Source organism: Spermophilus citellus, assembly GCF_964194105.1.
Source record: "Spermophilus citellus genome assembly, chromosome: 8".
NCBI classification, from domain to species: domain Eukaryota; kingdom Metazoa; phylum Chordata; class Mammalia; order Rodentia; family Sciuridae; genus Spermophilus; species Spermophilus citellus.
In genome coordinates, this window is record NC_138189.1 from 128,200,692 (window position 1) to 128,223,055 (window position 22,364).

The window sequence follows — 22,364 nt, forward strand, 5'->3', positions numbered from 1 at the left end:
TACCACTGAGCCACAGCCTCAGCTGCAAGATGTAGTTTTAAATGGGATAGTTAGGGAACATGGCATTGACAGGGGACCTCAGCAGGGTTAGGAAATGGAAAGAACCATGCAGATACATGGGGGAGAGCATTCAGACAGAAATAACCAGAGCATGTGCTGTCAGGTTGCAACATACTTTACTCTTTGGAAGAGAACAAGGACAGAAAGGGTGGAGCAAAGTGAGAAGGAGAAAGTAGGACAATAGGCATTGAGAGTGTTAGGACACATGTAGGTTATTTATAGGATCCACAGGTGACTGTAAAACATTGCTTTTTCTTGGTGGATTTTGAGCAGTGGAGTGATAAGATATTACTTACTTTAAATCTGTTTCAGGTACTTAACTGCTAATTAGCTTGACCATAATAATCAATCCACAAATTATTAATTTGGGGTATAGAAAGTTCAAAATGAAGAGGGAGTGTGGGATGACAGGAAGTGGCACTTCCAGTCAGTAGGAAGTGTCTTTTAGGATTCAGTGAAATTCCCAAATTGTTTGAGTTATATAACTCCAAACTTTTGAGTTTTTCTTCCTGATGATTGTACAGTTTGGCTTATTTTCTTGTCATCTGTGTTCTAAAGATTCTTAACTGCCTTTGTAGTTCAAATCTAATGTATCATACTTGCTCTGTGACTTCTGAAAGTGCTAATGTTGCACTGTTATTTGGATGCCTTAATAATTTACTTAAATCATTCCCTGTTTTATTAGTATACACAGTATTCCTAATGTCTGCTGTGATTTCAGAGTTAGCCTTTGTCTTGGAATTTTTCTTGAGGTTCATGACTCTAGTTTGGTTGAAGACAGGCTTTCAGAGCTTCATGTTTGCTCATGTACTATGCTCACATTTATTCCATAAACATCCTAAAATAAGCAGTTCAAATATTGTGAGAGAAAGATCTTCTGAAAAACAAGGCTCATGAGAAATTAGTTGCAGAGTTCATCATACACACACACACACACACACACACACACACACACACACGGTCTGAAGTGTCACTAAATCAACAAGGAATAGTGGCTGTAAGTTACCCTGCATTTTTAGGACTTTTGGACAGTCATAAAGTAGGTCTTGTTTCTCTGTATAACCTTATTTTTAAATTTTATTGAAGAATAAAATTTTAATAATACTTCTCTTTTGTCTGGAAGGAAGCTGACCATAAGCATCTTTTCTTTTAGGCATTTTGAGGTCAGAACCTCTTTCGATCTCCCAGTACTGTGAGAGACACTGCCAAAAGATGCTTTTTTCTTCACTTACACAAGGAGAAATAATGTACCTTCTCCTTTTCTTTCTCTACTTATTGTTCTATGTAAAGTCCAACTTTATTTTATTTGAGCTATCTGAACTTTTATTTTAAAAGTTTAGTGATGAATATCTGTGTTGAAGCTTTTAATTCTCTGATCATTTGTCTTTTGTTAGATTAGCAGGCTGTAACAATAGGTGACATTGGTGTCAGAGTGCTGTGTGACTCTTACATTGCAAGCAGTGCTCCATCTAGAGGATTTAGATGAAGTATTACAGTCCACCTTAATTATCCACAAATTTGCAAATATTATAAATTTATAAAATTATAAATAAATTTATAACATTCAAATAAATAGTTGTAGCACCTTCACAGTCATTTATGGACATGTACATGTCAGAACATTTGATCGAACTGACTTGCATATTTCCAACAAGGAAAGAGGTCAGGAGGATGCTGCTCTGCCTCCTTGTTTCAGCTCTCATACTATGAACAGTGTCCTTTCCATGGTCTGTAGTAGTACATTTTCTCTGCTATTTGTGTTTTTTGTTGGTGATTGTGTTGCTTAAAATGACCCCCCGGGGCTGGGGCTCAGCAATACTGAACCTGCCTGGCATGTGTGAGGCACTGGGTTCAATTCTCAGCATTGCATATAAATAAATAAAATAAAGGTCTATCAATAATAAAAATATTTTGGAAAAAAAATGATCCCCAGGCATACTGCTGAATTACTGCTTAATGAGCTAAGGCTCAAGAAGTCTGTGATGTGTACCTTATGGAGAAAATAATGTGTGTTAGGTAAACTTCATTTAGGCATGAGTTATAATGCCATTGACTGTGAGTTCAATGCTAATGAGTCTGTAATGTATATTAAATAAGATATCTTTAATCACAAACACACATACAAGAGGTTATGCATTGATTGGTTGATGAAAATGTGACCAGAGGCTTGTAGGATCTGTATTTTTCTCTAGGAGGAATGGCTCAGTATTTGCTGATTTCGTGATTGCAGTAACTTCATGGAACAAAATCACTGTAAATAATGAGAATTAACTATTTATTTAAGCATGGTATTTTATAGAGTCTTAAGGTATTGGAAACATCTTGTAATTCCCTCCCTGTGAAATTATTGTTGCTGGTATGTTTAAATATTTGTATGCAACTTTACAATGTAAAATCTAATGTTACTGGGGGTTCTGGTCAAAAAAGGCTAAATTACATTGGTTAATATTTAAAGAAAGGCTGTGAATGTAGCTCAGTGGTGGAGCACCTATCTAGCATACACGAAGCTTAATCCCCAATATCACCCCCCACCCAAGTAAAGAAACATTTCTTACGTTAAATTTTTTTGGTAGTACTGGGGTTGAGTCTAAAGAGACACTAAAGAAGGCAATATCAATGTTAAAGAATGATGTTCTTCCAGTGTCTCGGAAGGCTGAGACAGGAGAATCTTGAGTTTGAAGCCATCCTCAGCAATGGTGAGGTGCTAAGCAACTAAGTGAGACATTGTCTCTACAAAATAGGGATGGGGATGTGGCTCAGTGGTCAAGTGCCTCTGAGTCCAATCACCGGTACCCAAAGGGAAAAAAGCATAATATTCTTTTAGGATTTTATCATGTTGTTTTTGTACAGTGAGGTACAAGAAAGAAGACTTGGGTGTCAGATTCTTGTGTGTGTTTTACATGAAGCTAGTTGTAGCTAACTAGCTTGAGAAATTCACGTGAGTTCTTCCAGCCTTAGTTGCCTTGAGTGTGAAGTGAGGAACATTTTCAGTTTAAAAATTCTGTGGTTTTCTTTTATCAGTATTATTCCTGACCTTGAGTCAGTTCCATTCTCATCAGATTGCCAAGGAAATAGTACAATTTAATGTCAAAATAGGTTAGCCATCAGATTTTATTTTACTGAACTCAAGTTGTCTCATTAGTTATTGATAAAAACATAAGTTATGTATCTGATATGCTCGATATTAGGTACTTCTGCTGGTAAGAAGAAGTAAAAGAACATCCTTGAATTTTTGATGGATTTTAGGGTATAGGAGTGTGTTTATTGACATTTGTGTTTTATATGTTCTAAATCACACAAAAAGTTTTCTCTAAAAACAAGATCATAATTAGAGTTTTAAAAGAAAAAAGCACTTGCACTTTGGACAGAACTATTTATTAGCTTTATTAAAGTTTCAAGTTTTAGATCGTGAGTGCTTAATTACTTTTTAATGTGCCTAGTGTGTTGGCATTATTTGGGTAACCTTGAACATGTCCATAGAGATACAAAGGATGAAGTTTAGGAATGAAGCATCCATACTACCAATGCCTAAAAAGCAATTTATTTTGAAGTATTGTTATCTAGTCTTCATGCAGTTTTAAAAAATCATACTGTGGTTATGTAATTACCTGAATTTTTCCCCTTAGCATAATATTATATAAACATCCATGTTTTCACAAAGTTTCATGAACATCATGTTTAAGGATTATACTGTATGTCCCGTCTCACAGAATTCTTTTATCTTGAACATCTGGGTTTTTATTTTTATTTGTATTCTTTATTGTTTCTCTTTTTTTTTTTTCTTTGCTTTTGTGGATAGAGCTGCAGTGAGCATCCTCTGTATAATTTTTTTTTTCTTTCTGTTTTAGGATTACTTCGTTAGGATAGATTGCCAGAAGTGGAGTTACTGGGTCAGAGGGTATGAACTTAAGAAAATTTTTCCTTTTTTTAAAAAATAAAAGTGTTTTGTTTATTTGCTTCCCAGTTGATTTATATTGTCAAAAATGCAAATCATAATGATTATATTTGTTACCTGTCAAAACACTGTGTCTGAGACAGGATTCTATAATCAGAGAAGTTTGGGAAATTCACAGGATACCGAGCTTTTCAACTTGATTTACCTTTGCATTTTCTGAACTTGACTGAGCACTGAATAGTTTTTTTGTGATACACTTCATGACGTTTTGTGGACGTTTTACACAGGATACAGTTTATGAACTACTGATCTAAAATTTAAAATCATTTTATTGGTTAAGTTTTATTTTATTAGCCAAAACAAATTAAATTATAAAGTTTTAAGCTAAGAATTATTAAAAGAAAGATGTTGCAATAAAGCTGGTTGCTGTATAATTTGGGGAAATTCTCATATAACTTTTATAATTTAAACTTTCTGTATTGATTACTAAAGAGCATCTTAATGACTTGATGGCATTAGATACTTTTTACAATCTTTAATGATATTTGATATGTGTGTGTGTGTGTGTGTGTGTGTGTATTTGTGTGTGTGAAATTAGAAGATAATATGGATATAAAAACCTAATTTTTCCTCCCATTTTCCCCTGCAGAATGTGAAAACCTTTTCATCTTCTGATAGTCTAGCCAAGGTCCAAGAAGTAGCAAGCTGGCTTTTGGAAATGAATCAGGAACTGCTCTCTGTGGGCAGCAAAAGACGACGAACTGGAGGTTCTCTGAGAGGTAACCCTTCCTCAAGCCAGGCAGATGAGGAACAGATGAATCGTGTAGTAGAGGAGGAACAGCAGCAGCAGCAGCAGCAGCAGCAGCAGCTGAGACAACAAGAGGAGGAGCACACTGCAAGGAATGGTGAAGTTGTTGGAGTAGAACCTAGACCTGGAGACCAAAGTGACTCCCAGCAAGGACAAGTGGAAGAAAACAATAATCGATTTATTTCAGTAGATGAGGACTCCTCAGGAAATCAAGAGGAACAAGAGGAAGATGAAGAACATGCTGGTGAACAAGATGAGGAGGATGAAGAGGAGGAGGAAATGGACCAGGAGAGTGATGATTTTGATCAGTCTGATGACAGTAGCAGAGAAGATGAACATACTCATGGTAACAGTGTCACAAACTCCAGTAGTATTGTGGACCTACCCATTCACCAACTCTCCTCCCCATTCTATACAAAGACAACAAAAGTGAGTATAATCGATCTGTTAACCTGAAACACTTTACAACTCTATTTTAATTGCAGTGAAATTTTCCTCATGTCTTTTTATTACTGCAAATTAATTTTCACAAATATAATAAAATGATTTAATTTTTGTTTTACAGAAGTTATTAGAAAGTATTACAAATAGAAATACTAATAATGGGACAATCTTATCACAAATGGGGAGATGGTAATTGGTTCTGTCACTATGAAAAATTATTAACATCAAATTGTCTTCTAAAATTTTCCCTAGCACAGGGATTAGCAAATCATGTTTGCGGTGTAGAAGGTTGGGGGAGAATATAATTTTTCTAAATCAAGTAGTGAAGAGTTTGTTTTTTGTTTTGTTTTAAAAAATAAAAGCTGGATGCTATGGGCTGTGTATCTACAAGTGGTATGCTAAGGCATGTTACTGGAAGTTGCCTCAAATTAGTTATTATTATTTTTTTAATCATTGGAAAATTAGATAACTTTTGCACTGCTATGACAAAATACCCGACAAGAGCTAATTAGAGGAGAAAAAATTTATTTGGGGCTCACAGTTTCAGAGGTCTCTTTTACATAGATGGCCAACTCCATTGTTCTGGGCCCAAGTTGAGGCAGCACATCATGAGGGGAGGAGACCAGAGCTGGAAAGCTGCTCAGCTCATGGGGGAGTCAGGAAGCCCAGAGAGAGGAGGGAGGGAGAAGTGCCTTCCCCTTCTGAGGCGCATGGCTCCTCTATTAATACCCCACCTGCCTACAGTTACCACCCAGTTAGTTCATTCAAACTGAGATGGTCTGATTAGGTTACAGCTCCTATAAATCCAATCATGTCGCCTCTGAATATTCCTGCATTAACAAGAGCTTTTGATGGTGGTGGGGGGATACCTCGTATCCAACCATAACAAATAGAACTCAAAATACCTGTGTATAATAGACATCTGAGTTTTAGTTTGAAATGGAACATTTTACTTTGAATAGTAGCTTATTCATTTCACAAAACAATAATGTCTGTAGTAGTTCATCTTCTAATCCTGTTTGCTTATTTGTAAATTTCACAGTGAATTGTTGTAGATGATAAGCAATATACAAACAGATGTAACATCATCTCCTTTGACCTGGAATGAGGTATCTGACGCACTTGGATTAAAACTGGAATTGCTAAATCATTTTTGTTTCAGCTTGTAAAACTTAAATTCTTTCTAAAACACATTTATCCCTAATTTCCATGGCTTGTCCACAAGTTGGATTTTATTTAGCTGGTGATCTTCTAAGAAGGAAGTGGTGTCAAGTAGCGGTGTCATCCACTTTGTCATCCATATCTCAAAAAGTTGAATAGTCGCTTTGAATTTCAGCCAGGTGGATCCATGACTGACAACTTTAGCCTTGCTTTGTTAGTAAGGCTCAGGTCTTATATACTACAATTCCCCCAGCTTTTGCCATCTGGTATTCCTCCTCCTCTTCTTCCTCTTCCTCTTCTATCTCCTTATCTATTTTATTTCCATTAGAAAAACATTATCTGCATAAAATTTTGGTCCACTCTCTTCTCGTTTACCTCTGCCATTCAAGTTGGAATATTTTGCCCAAGTAAAAGCAGAATCACATATTTGATTTGAGGGCTGAATATTTCATATCATTAAATTAATAGGACTTAATAAGTTTGGTCTTTATTATTTTTTAGAAACTACAACTCATCTTTCCTACGTGTTATTTTCCTTGTACTTCTATTTACTTAAGTGACTATGTAACGAGTATCTCTTCTCCTATATTCAGCAATATGAGTGTACTGAAGTATAATTGTATTATCAGTAGTTGGATTCATTATCTAATATTCAATGTTGTCAAATCCCTCAATGATAATGGTCTTTCCGTGATAACTTGAGATATTTTAGTCACACATTACACTTTCTAGCATTCCTTGTAAAAATCATGATGTTAACTTAAAGATGCGATGAGAACAACACTGTGCCCATTTACACACACACTATATACTGCTGTGAGAAGTCTTTGGACACCTACTGCTTGAGTCTCAACTCAGCCTTTTTTGGATAAATCAGCAACCTAGTAAGCAGAACAATTACTCTTGAAATTCTGTTTGTAGATTTCATTGCTAGTATTGAAATCATTTATGTTAGCCAGCCAAATAGTTGCTTTGAGTGCATTAGTGAAATCACAGCCTGCAGCTTTTACAATTTCACCCTTAAAGAGCTTGTTTAGCTTCTGCTGCTACCCATCCTGGTACAAGTTGTCTGCTCGAAGGGTCCGTGCTTATATGTCCAGGGATATAAATGGTCCTGTTGACCAACACTGCTTGACTGTGGTATCTGGGGAAGTGCCTTTTTGATCAGGGCTGACATGACTAGTCCTTCTTTCTCATGCCCCTCTTGGAGAAGAGACCCTTACACTACCCCTGCCCAGTTCTTATCCAGTGACTGACCAGCCTCAGGCAGGCTGCTGGAAGATCAAGCCCAGGGAAAGCTCACTGGACTGGTCACTAGTCTTCTGCCACTCCCTTAAGGTTACATATATCAAAAGAGGAAGCTTATATCTCCCTTTTTCTAAAAATTCAGGTAGAGGAATGGGTGTTTAGTACTGAAAATGCAATGCATTTTCTTATTTAAGAAAGAAGTTTAATCAAAATTAAGCCCTGATGAACAGTACAAAGCTGTTGCAGATTTCTGTTATACTTTAGATAAAAAAGGTATCTAAGCAAAACATATTTTTTTGCAAAAGGAGAAACTGGCATAACATTCTGTGGGAAAGCTACCACTACACAGGTTTGACAGGTGCTTTGACCTTCCTTTACTTTAAAGATGAAGCCATAAACAGAACTTTAGGTATATCTAATATAGTCATACTATTATCTCTTAAGTACACCCAGTTAATGGAGTGTTTTCGTCCTTGTGATTCTCAGTCACACACACACACACACATAAAATTACTGGGTTATACCTACAAGACAACAGCAGAGATGGACATGTGTGTACATATGTGTTTTTATATATATCTTGGATATATTGTTCATCATGAAGTCATTTGTCTTCATAAATATGACATGAAGACTGTAAAGCTGTTGGATTCCCAACACAGCAATACCTTTCTACAGAGTAGAATTTCAGAGTAAAATTGATTTGAATGTTTTTCTTTTTGTCCATTCATGAAAGTCATTTTTAAGTTCATTTCCAGAGTGCTTTTTCAACATTTTTAAAAGTCATCTATTACTGCATTGCTTTAGAAGAAAATGTCAGTCATCCATGTACCTAGTTTTTAAAATATGGTGAATAGGGTGAAACTCTCACTAGTTCAACTACTTTATTTGGGGAGATCTTTAAACTATTGATCATTATAAGCATAAGACAGTTTTATAAACATTACCCTAGATCACAATTTCATCCAATTCTTATTAAACATTTACTTTTGAGAAGAATAGAGGCTATAAGATCATTTTTTAAAAACCCATTTTAAATTTTTAATACAGGATTAGCCTTCTACAGTTTTATCTGGTGTGCTTTTTGTATTTTTTCAGTCTCCTAAACAAACCTCATGTATGGCTAGACTTATTTATACATCATTCCTGAATGTGTAACATTTGCATATGATATTAGTAAGAAAAAAAACTTTTAGATTCTTCCTTGCCTTGATTTATTCTTTGGATATTGAAACCTGTCAGAACTCTGAGGGCAATCTCTCTTCCCTTCATTACCTAACATTGTTTTTATGGGAACCTTTGGCAAACAATAATTTTTTGAAATATTAGAATGTTAGAAATTCTAGACTGTCCTGATGTTAAAAGTCAAGAGTGGTAGTCGGGAATTGCTGTTTGTTAAGCTCATAGTGTGTGCAAGATCCCACAAAAGATTAGTGAACTAAGGCTACAGAGAGGCCAAACGCTTCACCCCAAATCATACCATAATTGGCAGCTTTTAATCCTGAACTGTCCATTTCAAAAACACCCCTTTTCCTTCCCATGTATTATGCTGCCCCCTATGGTAGAATTTGGCAAATAGTACTAAACAAGGTTTTCAACAGAACAAAATCAAAGGTTCTAGACTCTGGAATAGCATGGCTTTCTAATATTATGTCACATTTGCAATATTCAGAGTTACCCTTTAGAAAGTAGAGAGGACTCAGTCAAGGATTTTTCTTTGTGGTATTTAACAGAGTATTATGGAAAATATGGGGCCCCAGGGCTAAAGTTGTAACAGGAAGAAATGACAATGTAAAAAAGAAATTTGAGACAAGATTATACAGATCACTAGGTGCCCTCAAATGTGCTTCTTAACCATAGGTTGATTATGTACTGACTGTTTCTCTTAATTTGACTAGTTTTCCTGTAAATTCTAGAGTCAGCTTGCTTCTGCAGGTATGAATAATATCTTTACAGTTTTAACTCTGTTATAAGAGTGTTATTGTATTTTTAAAAATTGAACCTTTGACATGCTTTTTGAAAAGTATCGACTTATTTTCTTTCTTTCTTATTGTTTTAATTTTGCCAACTCATTTTTTACTAATATGAAAAGCACATGAGATTACCATTAGGACAGGTTTAGAATCTGCCTGGTTTTTTCATGAAAAGCAGCATATTTGAGAATTAATTTCTGATGCTTCTATATCTGTCTTGGTGTCTTGCATCTGTGACTTCATTGCTCACCTAAATTTTATTTATTTGTTTTTCTGTATCCTGATTGTTACATTCTTCTTGGTAACTAAGCAGTTTTTTTTTCCTGTTTTAATATGTATGTTAAAAGAAATAGTATGTTGAGTGTATTGGAATCTCAGGGCTAGAGATACTTTCTTGTCCCTGGGTTCTAAGTAATAGAGGAATTAAGCATAGGTATCAGGGGATCAACATAACAGTTTTGTTTTGTGTCACCATCCTTCAACCACCCCCTAGAATCAGAAATGCTGGGAAACTTCATTGGATGATGTGGCTAACATCTGAAACCTAATAGAGCTTTAAGTTGCTCTAGAGAATGATGACTTCCTCTGAAATTCTCTGGTATAGTCTACTTGGAAGACAATGATGTAGTTCAAATTCTGTTTAGAGATGCTCAGGAGAATAAAGAATACTGTTTAAAGCAGTCATCTTGAATAACATCCACTAGTAAGCATGGCCCATGAATACTCATGTCTCTTGCCTTTGTGAAGGAGGGAAAACTAGAAACATCAGCTCTGTCTAGTTTAATTGAATTTTAAACCTTTGTGAGAACCGTGGAAATGGGGAAAGGGCTTAATGGATGAGTTTCCCCCAACATAGAAGAGTGATAACTTTTAAGATCTGAGCTTGAATTTTCTATATGCCACTTATTATATGACCATATGTATATAATCTCATTGAGCCTGTTTTCCTATTTGTAAATAAAAAAGACTCAAGTGCCTATTTCTCAGGGTTTTTTTAAGAATTAGATGAAATAAAATATGCAAAACAAGCAGTGTTGTGCCTGGGAATCATAGTAGTTTATAAATATAGGCCTGTGACCTCATTTTGTTTACTTGTCTCTGGTCCCTCATACATCACCCCTCAAAATATACACCATTCTCAATGGCTGATAAAAATCTATATTTTTCCATGACCTCAGAGTTTAGTCATATCACCCTCTAGTGGAAAAATGATAGAAATGAAAAAAATAGATAAATACTTTAAGAAAGATATATGGGAGGTGGGAGCATACCCTAATTAAATTGTCCCTGGGTTCTAAATAATAGAGGAATTAAGCATAGGTATCAGGAGATCAACATAACAGTTTTGTTTTGTGTCTCATCCTCAGTAAAAATAAAAGTATGACCTAAGTTTCCAAGGAGATGCCACAGATCTTCCCAATTGATAGATATGTACCATTTCCTTTCATTAAAATGTGTCAGTTTCTCCAAACTTTTTCTGATTTTTAAACTTAAACTTTTGTACATTTAAATGCTTTCTAAATCTTACATTTGGATACCAAAATGAATTTTAATTTACAACAAATTTATTAAATTTCTATTAGTGCAGTTTTAAAATTTTAAAATAATGCTATTTAAGTATTTTGATTATAAGTTTTCATTTTGAACTGAAGAATATTTTTCCCACGGAATGGAGAATTTTAAAACTTTATGTACATTTTACAGATGATAAACTTCTCTGAAATATCCCGAAAGTGTTTCTGAAGCAGATTGATTCCTATATGTGTAGTTATAATGACCTGATATTTTTTAATGCTATTGTTAGGTGGTAGGGAAGATGGGATGAAGGAAAATGATAAAGGCATATATCATGATGGGTTCTGTTTTTACTTTGGTGGGTAACTCCAAAATTATGTCTTGAGCTCCCATCATTCATTATGGCCTTATTTCTTCACTTCTAGCTGTCTGTCTGTTGGATATCATGTGCTGAATGGTCCACTAAGAACTGAAACTATTATTTCTTTCCCCAAACCAATTTTTTATTTTTCTCCCCAGGTTTTCTTATCTTTCTTAATGTACCAGTCTTCTGGTTACTTGGTGGAAAAATGGTTTGACTCTTTCTTATCATCTTAAATACTCCCTCCCTTTTACTCCAGGCACTTGAAAGATAAAAATTGAAGGGTCAGTGTTTTAAAATGTTCGAGCATCTTTGCTTAGATTTCTACTTGTACTATGTTATAATGCCATGTTTATGACAATGAGCTGGCAATATGAATGTGTGGATTAATTTTTTTAAACATGATTCTTTAGCTCTATATAAATTGGTAAGTTCCGTATAAATATGTAACCAAATCCACATGCAGACCTTTTTTTTTTTAAATGTTTCAAATTTTTACCATTTTTTTTTTTACCCAGTTTTATCTTGGTGCCTCTTCATTTGCTTTGAGTGGCATCCTCCACATCCTATCAGCTAGCCAGAAACTTCAAAACCAACCTAAAATTTCATCTACATTGACCTGTAATTATCACCCAGAATTTATAGTTTTGATTTCATTCCTGATGTTACATTTGGTTTGGACAGATGCCCTAAAAATCCTGAGTTTTGTGTTTTCATCCATCTTTCCCCCAGCTCCTATTAACTACTGATCTTTTTAATCTTTTTTTTTTTTTTTTTTAACTTTATGGTGTTTCTTTTCCTAAAATGTCATGTGGTTGCTGTCATACGGACTGATTTCTTCTTCTTCTTTTTTTAAAAGATATATATTTTTTAAAAAATATTTCTTTAGTTGTTGATAGACCTTTATTTTATTTATTTATATATGATGCTGAAAATTGAACCCAGTGTCTCACACATGCCAGGCAAGTGCACTACTTCTCAACCCTAGCGCTAGCCCCATACCAGCCCCAGCCCCAGCCTGACTTCTTTGACTTAGTCAAATTCATTGAAGTCTCTTCCATGTCTTTTCATGATTTAATGGCTCATTTCCTTTTAGTCCTTAGTCAGTATTCCTTTTTTTTTCTTTCTTTCTTTCTTTTCTTTTCTTTTTTTTTTTTTTTTTGGATGTACCATGGTTTATCCACTATATGCTAAAGGGCATCTTGGTTGCTTTAAATTTAGTCGGTCTTGAACAAAATTGCTGTGAATATCCATGTACAGACTTTTTTTGGAACTATCCATTGATATTGATGGGAATATCCACATACAGACTTTTCTTAAGTTTTCAATTCCTTTGGGTAAATCACAAGGAGTGCAGTTGCTGGGTTGTATGGTAACAGTATGTTTTGTAAGAAACTGCCAACTGTCTACCAGTGATTATATCATTTTATGTTCCCCAGAGTTCCTGTTGTTCCACATCCTCACTAGTTTGGTGGCATCAGTGTTTTGAATTTTGGCCATTCTACTACATCTGTGGTATCACGTTGTTTTAATTTGCAGTTTTCCTAATGGCGTGTGATGGTGAACATTTTTTCGTATACTTAACATGAATTTATCTTCTTTGGCAAAGGGTTTGTTCAGCTCTTTTGCCTATTTTTTAATCAGGGTTTTTTTTATGGTTGAGTTTTATTAATTTTTTGTATATTTTGAATGAGTTGTTTATCAGATAGAAGTACTTTTGCAAATATTTTGCTCCAGTTCATAACTTGTTTTCTCATTCTCTTGACAGTGTCTTTCACAGAGCATATATCCAGGGTCAGCTAGATTTTTGTCTATGTTATCTTTTAGGAGATTTGTAGTTTTTCTCTTTACACTTAGATTTGTGGTCCATTTTGAGTCAGTTTTGTAAGGCTATAAGGTCTGTGGGTTCTGTTTTGTTGGTGGTGTTATTATTGTTTTGTTTTTTTATTGTGGATGTCCAGTTGTTCCAGCACAATGGTGTAGAAAACTGTCTTTTCTTCATTGTATTGCCTTTGCTCTTTTGCCAAAGATCAGTTGACTACATTTATGTTGATCTCTTTCTGGGCTTTTGATTCTGTTCCTTTTTTTCCTACTGCTATGTTGTCATGATTACTGTAGCTTTTATAGTAAGTCTAGAATTTGAATGGTGCCAGTCTTCCAAATTAGTTCTTTACTTTTGTATTGGCTATTCTAGGTCTTTTGCCTTTCCATATAAACTTTTGGAACATTGTGTCAATATCCACAAAATAACTACTGGGATTTTGTTTGGGATTGTATTGATTTATAGGCCAAGTTGGGAAAAACTGACATCTTGCCAATATTGATATTGTCAAGAATATTATTCTTGTTCCTTCCTCTATAGGAACATGAAATATATCTCAATTTATGTAATTCTTTGAAATCCTTTACCAGAATTTTATAGTTTCTTTAATAAATATCTTGTACATATTTTGTTCATACTTGAGTATTTCATTGTATTAGTGTACATGATATTGTATTTATCATTTCACGTTCTACTTGTTCATTGCTGGTATATAGGAAAGGACATTCACTTTTGTATATTAACTTTGTATCCTACAACCTTTCTATAATTGCTTATTTTTGTCTTTTTTTTTAACATAGAGGATTATGTTATCTATAAACAGAATATTATTTATCGATTATCTTTTCTTCCTGTTCTTATTATATTAGCTCAGACTTCTAATATGATGTTGAAAAGCAGTGGTGATAGAGGACATCTTTTGTCTTCTTCCCGATCTTAATGGAACAGTTTCAAGTTTCTCATGAAATATGATTTTAATCATAATTAATTTACATATAGCCTTTAGCAAGTTGAGGAAGCTTTACTTTATTCCTAGTTTAGAGAGTTGTCTTTTGTTCTTTTAAATATAATGTCATATATGTGACAGATACAAACAGACATAAAAATTTAACCTCAGCAACATGACTTTACTGAGTGTTAGAGGAATTCAGGGCATCTTTATACCTTTGTTTAAGCCTTTTCCATCTTTTAAATGTCTTCCTGCCCTATAGCCTCTGACTTATTTTCTGTCCTTAAGATCCACTTCCTATCTCATTTGCTTTAACTATATTTCACAGAATTCTGAACAAATTTCTGTACCTTTATTTGCTCTTTGTAACATATTGTAGCCATTAGTTACAGTCTGCCTTGTTTTACTTGTTTAAGTGAACAACCTTGTGTTGTTTAACAGCAGAAATATGTTCTGAGACATGCAGAATCTTCTCCAGTGATTTCTAAAGTTTTAACTTTAATTGAAGTTACAGCAGATGAAAAACAAAGCCCTCAGTAAAATTTACAATTTGCTTTTGTATCAGTTCCCCTTTCTCCCTAAACCCCCCAAGTACAAATAATAAATAAAATATATAATAATATACTTCTAAAACCTATAAAAAGTGCATTCTGAACTTAGTATTTCACTGGCTTTAAACAGTAATATTTCAGCAGTGATTGCAGTCTTAGAATCTTATTAGTGAGACTCTTCTGTTCATGGGTTTACCTTTTATTTTCACTTTTGTCCAAAATCTCATTTTTATCTTTGACATCTCTTCTGCAAGCACATTTTCATATACTCACTCTTTTTGGTTGTTATAATTATAATCTCTATTATGTATAACTTTTATATAATAAGGAAATAATCAAGCTGGATGAATTACAGATGTAGACTACAGAGAAAAAATGATTTTTAGGGAATTTAGTATTTTAAGTACTTTTTGGTTGATGTGACACTGTTCTTTTAGTTTTATTTCTTCTTTGAAACTTGCACTCAGTACTGTTTAATTCTTCATTGTATTGCTATATTTTTTATTTAGTATTTGGTTTTTTATGAGAAAAAATTTTAGAATTCTCCTTTACTGAATATTATAAATATGAATGGTAATTCAAAAGGAGGCACAATTTAGTTTTGTTTAGAAGTCGTACTGGTGCATTTAATATACTTAGGAAATTATTTTTATTATGAAATATATATAGGCATATAATTACCTAAGAATTTTTTTCTTTGCTGAACACTAGAGGGCCATATAGTACCTTATTGCTATTGATAGAGCTGCTTTTCATGTATTTTAAATCTATTTAGTATGTGCTTGTTTATCTTTTACTTTGTGTTCTTGTGTACCCTTCGGAATTAATATTTAGAATAGTTATGTGCTTTTTCATATAATAGGTAAGATACACTTGGGTTTTTGTTTTTGCTTTTTTAGTAAGTAACTAGCATATTTTCATTTTACTATTTAATAACAGAAAGTGATGAAAGAGCGAATCTTGGGATAAATGTACATATGTGTGCAAACTTAGTACTGTTTTGAAATTTTCTCAAGGACTGAGCGATGCCCACCTGAAATTCCAACTTAGGAGGCTGAGGCAGGAGGATTCCAAGTTTGAGGCCAACCTCAGCAACTTAGTGAGACTCTGTCTCAAAATCAAAAATAATCAAAAGGAAAGGGACTCCAAGGTAGTGCAATGGTAAAGTGCCCCTGGGTTCAATTCCAATATCAAAAAGAAAGATGGGGGTTGGGGGAGGGAGAGAAGTGAAAGAAAGAAGGAAAGAAGAATTTCCTCAAGGATCTGTGTATAAATGATGCATAAAAGCAAATAATCTCCCATTGTTAGGGAGCTGCTCTGCGCTTCCTAAGCATTAATGTGAGAAAATAATGATCTCTCTACTGAGTCTTTCGCGTCTAAATTTCCTCTTGTGTTGGCATAAAAGGCAACATATTATAGGGTATAACTACCCAGTTATTCTAGGTAAGGAATATATGAATAGTTGATATAATCTTCCACAATTTGCTTTGGGTTTTGGGGCTAAAAAATGAGAAATATAAACTATAGAATGGGTAGTGAATATGTGGAAAGGGTCATGAACAGCCAATGAGACTGCTCAGGCTCTTGTAAACTGCCCAAGACATGCCCTCCCTGAAAGATATTAAATATACAGTTAAAAGAATACCAAGAAAAACATGGTGCTGACTCCACCAAACTGGCAGAGGTACTCTGAACCCCTGGATTTCTATTTTGACAGCTTTTAGAGTGAAAGTTCAAAATCTAAAATAGAACCCTGGCTAAAGTTTTATTTTTTCCTTAAGTTTATTTGAGAGTGCAAGCTTATGATCAGTGGTAGTTAATATGATCTCTGAAGTCAGACTGGGGCTTTCAAGTACCAGCTCTCTCACTCAATGGCAGTTTGACCTTGAGCAAGCTGTTAACTTATAGAGTTAACTTAGAGATGGTAGTAGCGCCTACCTTATAGTGTTACTGAGAGAATTGAGTGAGATAATTTTGCAAAGTACTTGGGACAGTGACTGGCAGATAGTAAAACCTTAATAAAAATTAGCTATTTCATAAAATTAATTATTGTAATGTTACAAGGCTATACTAAAACTAGCTTGACTATCTAGTTCAGTCTGGATGGTATACTGTGGAAAATATTTTTAGTTTTGAGGATATGCCCCTAGTTATGGTGTTAAATTATTCCACTGACTTTTGTCTAAATTATTATGACTTTTAGCATTTTGTAAAAGACTAAGAGAAATTTTCAGTAATCTTGGGGCTCTCTGAGTCACTTCATGAAAATGTTCAGAAGAGATGAAAGTACAAGTTCTGTTCTATGATGATAATTGGTGTCCTTGAGCTGAATGGCTGGAACAGAAATAAATGGAGAGAATGGATCATCTTGGCACAGCTTAGAAATCCTAGAATTGTTGCTTAGTACTACAGAAAATACCTAAATTTTTTCACAGTGAAGAAAGAGATGATTATAAACAAATGAAACAATAGTTTCAAGAAGGTTGAAATGATCTCCATTTAGGATGTATTTTAGAGAGCACTCTTTGTAAACTGTTGGTATAATTACTCAGTGTATCTGACATAGAATATTAACTTGATTCCTCCTAATACTAAGTATTGTTATCAGGGTTGCATCTTGCATGTAAACTGAAACCGCTCATTATAGGAAGAGTAAGTAGAGGAGTGATGTTTGTTTTTTTGGGTCACTAGGAAAAAAGTATAAAACAATTTATACATTTTTATAATGTATAAATGCATAAATTTACACATTTATAAATATATATATATATGCTATATAAATATATATATGGAGTAAAGCAGGGGGGAAAATGTAATAAAGATGAAATTAAAAAATGTATATATATGTATGTATATATAAATTTATAATGTATAAATTTTTTATATATTTTTTTCCCCTAGGAAAAAAGCCTGCTTTATTCAACTTTGTCTTGTCCTTCTGTTAGGTGGTCTGTGCTGATGTAGATTTTCAAGGTGGCTTTTCTGCTTTAGAAATAGCCTTTGCAGGCTAGACATGATGGTGCATGCCTGTAATCCCAGGGGCTCGGGACTGAGGCAGGAGAATTGTGAATTTAAAGCCAGCCTCAGCAACTGAGCGAGACCCCAACCAACTTAGTGAGACTCTGTCTCAAAATAAAAAATAAAATGGACTGAGCATGTGGCTCAGTGGTTAAGCACCCCAGGTTCAGTCCCTGATACCAGAAAAGAAATAGCAGTTGCTTTTAGGAGATGCTCTACTTTCAAAGTGAGAATGCTTTAATTTTCAGTGTTCTGGTTTGTCTTAAATGATGGTTTCTGGCTATTGAAATCAGATGCAAATGGGGACTAGAAGTATGATGAAGTTACTGGTGAATTCAGGAAATGCCAAGAGTTTCTCATTTGCTACAGATGTTGGTTCTATTTGTCTACATTAAAAACTTAATTGTCTAGAATGGATTGTTTGTACTAACCAATATGATTTCATCTGTCTTAAGAGTTCAATGAGTGAAAATTTTAAATATGCTCAAGTACATCTGTACTGCTTATTAAAGTTTTAGTTTGGAGTTTATTTCTCATTATGTCACTCTGTTGACTTGGTATAGAAAAGAAGATTAACTTTAAGACAGTTATTCTGTATCAGTTAGATACTACTAATTTGTGTGTGTGTGTGGTACTGGAGATTAAACCCAGAGGCCTTCTCCCTCTTAATCACACCCCTAGCCCTTTTTATTTTATTTTGAGACAGGGGTCTTGCTAAGTTGCCCACACTGGACTTCCTCAGCCTCCTGCATCACTAGGATGGATATTAATAATTTTTTATTTCATCATTATTACCTTTTCCCCCTCTGCTTTACTCCAGAAGGGAATAGAACAGTGGTTACCAACTGGTGTTTCATACACTATTTGTTTTAACACATTAAAATTTGTTGCCAACATTTAGAAAAGCGGAAAGTTCATATATAAAAATACTGCTTTTTCATCTGCCTTTGAAACTATGAAATATCTGGCCTTGCCGGGCCCAGTGATTACATGACCTATCTAGTGCTCCTTTTGAGTAGGCTTTCCAGGTCTTTAACCTGACTCATTTCTCTCTGTTATTTTACTGCCTGGTCATCTATAGTCATTTGAGTCTGTGAAATAAAGACAAAAAAGCACATGATTGCATGTCTGGGTCATAGCTCAGTGATAGAGTGCTTGCCTAGCACATGTGAGGCATTGGGTTCCATCCTCAGCACTACATAAAAATAAATAAATAAAATAAAGGTATTGTGTTCACCTACAACTAAACTTATATGCATATATATACATATATGTATGTATGTGTGTGTGTGTGTGTGTATATATATATATATATATATATATATATATATATATATATGAAAGGATAAATCTAAAAAGAAAAGTGCATGATTGAAAGCAATTTTCAAATGAGTTAATTTTCTTTGTCTTGTATCAGGCTGGTTTGGATATAAATTCAAGCCGAAGTACTCTATAATAGATGTTAAAGTTTTGTCTTGAAATTAGCTAGAGACTTGCTAAATGCATCGTTTCCAGCGGATGTTATCAGTATTGGAAATTGTCACCCCAAATTTTGCCATCCTCAAAATGGCCACTTACCTTTTGAAGAGGATCATCTTTTGTCCTTTCCATTCTTGTTAAATTTTCAAAGTAACACTCCACTAGAATCATAGGTATTATATTACAACAAACCAATGTTCTTGACAAACTACTCCACAGCTTTGTGACTCATAACAAATAAAAATGATTTTATTTATTAATGTTCATTGTTCCTGTAGGTTAGTAATTTAAGTGCTCACCTGGCCATTACTAATTCAGGTTTACAATCAGATTGTTTCTGGAGGTGTAACAGCAGGAGTCTACAACAGCTGAGGGATGACCAAGAATCTTTTTCTCTTCTAGTCTCGGGACTGTTCCATATGTCTTCTTTTTACTGGGGCTAGTTTGTGCTCTTTCACTGCATAGTGGCCTCTAGGCAGGGAGACTACTTCAACAGCACATCAGGGCTACCACCTGTTCCAGCAAGGTAGAGGCTGAATCCCTCCCAGCCACACACACACCCTTACTCGGGATTGAACCCAGGGTTGCTCTGCAGTCCTCTACCCCCTCCCCCACTTTTTGAGGCAGGATCTTGCTGAGATGCCTAGGCTGGCCTTCTCTTTTCTCAGCCCTCAGAGTTACTGAATCTCTTTTTTAAGGACTTAGCATGGGGATTCACATGTCACTTTTACCATCACTAGTGGTTGAAACAGTCACAAAAGTCTGACCATTTCTTAAAGGAGGAGGGCATGGCCTCTACCTCTCAATGGAAGGAGTGTCAGAGTCACATTGCAAGAAGAGCATACAAGATGGAAGAAAATATTGTGACCATCTTTGAGAATATAGTTTGCTCTCAGCTGTTATAATATTTTTGTTTTTAATCCTGTTTTCTTCCCTATTTGGACTTTATAAAAATTAGGTATATTAAACAGAGTCTATATATAATATACACATGTCTTCTGCAATGCTTTATTTCAATTATCTACAGCTTAGGTATCTGGCAAATTTGCATATCCAAAACAGAAATAAGTATCCAAACAACTAGGTTAGGAAATTTCACAGCTTTCTTATGACTAGATTAGGACCAACCATTTTCTAGAACAGATATTCTGTTGCAAAGAATGAGTTTAGGAATTAGACCTACTGGACTTAAACTCTCAGTACAATTCATTGTTCCAATCTGAAATGAGACAAGTAATTCTTAAACCTTTTACAGCTGCACACTTCCTTTATATCTCCTGTTAAACCCAGTAGTCTCTTGGTATCCCTAGACGACTTGTTCTTCATCCCCAAATCTTTCTATTTCAGACATTCTCCAGAATTGCAGGGGTAGGGTTTTTGATTATTCATTTTTAATTTTTCTTGATAGCCAGTTAGTGTTTTACTTACTGGAAAGAATGGAGACTTAAACTTCAGCTGTAAAATTAATGGTGATGTTTATCAGTGTACTTTGTTCAATATGTAATTTCAGTGATGTTAGAGGCCAGTGGTATCACCTGTCAGCCCATCCAGGAATGAGGCCCTAGATGTGTTTTCTATACCTTTGTTCTATAAGTATTTTCTGTGTTTAAAGTAATCCTATACTTAAATTCTATGAGGTACTTTTAGTGAATACTAATAAATCTTGTGCTTTCATGATATGTTGGTGAAAATTATATAAATTATACTATGTCTTGCCCAAAGTAATTGATTTGTATTCATAATTGCATCAGAAACTCAACAGTGTAGAAAACAGTTATCTCCTCCCTTTTTACTATGTTACTTTCTCAAATTGTTAATGCTGTCAGATATTTTACATTTCAATAAATTTAGCTTTTTAGTTTTTATAGGAAAAAAATCCTTATGATGTGTTGACTGTCAGTTTGTTGAGCTTCCTGAATTGTAGCTTAGTTTTGGTTTAATTTTGTTAAAGCTGTACCACAAAATCACCTGTATTACTTACTTTTAACTAACTGATAAACCTTAAAAGAGGTACTATTCTTATTTATGACTTACTGACCTGTAACAGTCTTTAGAATTTTTACAGGGGATTATATATTTATAAGTAATATTTATTTGTATCAGGGATCGAACCCAAGGGCACTTAACCACAAGCCACATTCCCAGCACACTCCCTTCCCTGAGCCTTTAAAATATTTTTAGTTGAAGATGGACACAATACCTTTGTTTTATTAATTTTTTATTTATTTTTGTGTGTGGTACTGAGGTTTGAACCCAGTGTCTCATACATGTGAGGCAGGCACTCTACCACTGAGCTACAACTCCAGCCTTCCCAGCCCTTTTTAATTTTTTTTTTTTTTAACTTTCAGACAGTGTGTCACCAAATTGCTTACGGCCTCACAAATTTGCTTTGAACTTGTGATCCCCGCTGCCTCATCTTCCAGAGCCAGTGGGATTTGAGGCATGGGCTACCATGCGAGGCAATAAGTAGTATTTATTTTAACTGTAAGATTGATGAACTAATTTTTGTTTTAACTCATTCATAAAAGTAACTTAAATGAGGAACCTTAAAAAACTGATAGTTTTTATCTTACACTTAAATTTTGAGAATTGTAGAAAATAAAGTTGCTCAGACCACTTATTCTATCATCACAAGAGGTTTTTGCATGTCTAAAATACCTTTAATTACTATGTCATTTTTGTCATAGTTGACTTAAAGATATAACTATAATAATCATTAGCTAAATTCTTGGTGAGCAGCTGTGTAAGGCCAATTTAACAGCTGGGGTAACCCAAGGCAGACTGTAAGAGTTAAAGTTAATCATGAGGTGAATTATGTTATAGTCATTGAGGACTTCATACAAGGCATGTCTGAAATACTTATAAAATTTAATCTGATAGTTGAATTTTTGTTTTATCTGAAATATTTCTTTAAATGTCTAATGAAAGAATGGGGGAAAGTATCATTTTAGAGTTAACAACTAGAACTAGGGACATAGCTCAGTTGGTAGAGTGCTTGCCTTGCATGCACAAGGCCCTGGGTTTAATCCCCAGTACCACAGAACACACACACACACACACACACACACACACACACACAA

The 22,364-nt window shown here is 34.5% G+C and overlaps 1 protein-coding gene across 3 annotated transcripts in view; it reads left to right on the forward strand.

Moving 5' to 3' along the window:
• FBXW7 (F-box and WD repeat domain containing 7) overlaps window positions 1–22,364 on the forward strand; it is a 192,695-nt gene that overhangs the window by 103,946 nt on the left and 66,385 nt on the right. For 2 of the 3 annotated variants that reach the window (XM_081303673.1, XM_081303674.1), the window contains one exon: window positions 4,605–5,192. In XM_081303673.1, coding sequence (XP_081159799.1) covers window positions 4,674–5,192 — 519 coding nt within the window. In that variant the 5' untranslated portion in view covers window positions 4,605–4,673. Of the gene's footprint in view, window positions 1–3,908; window positions 3,959–4,604; window positions 5,193–22,364 lie in introns of all 3 variants that reach the window. The other variant, XM_081303672.1, reaches the window with a different exon arrangement.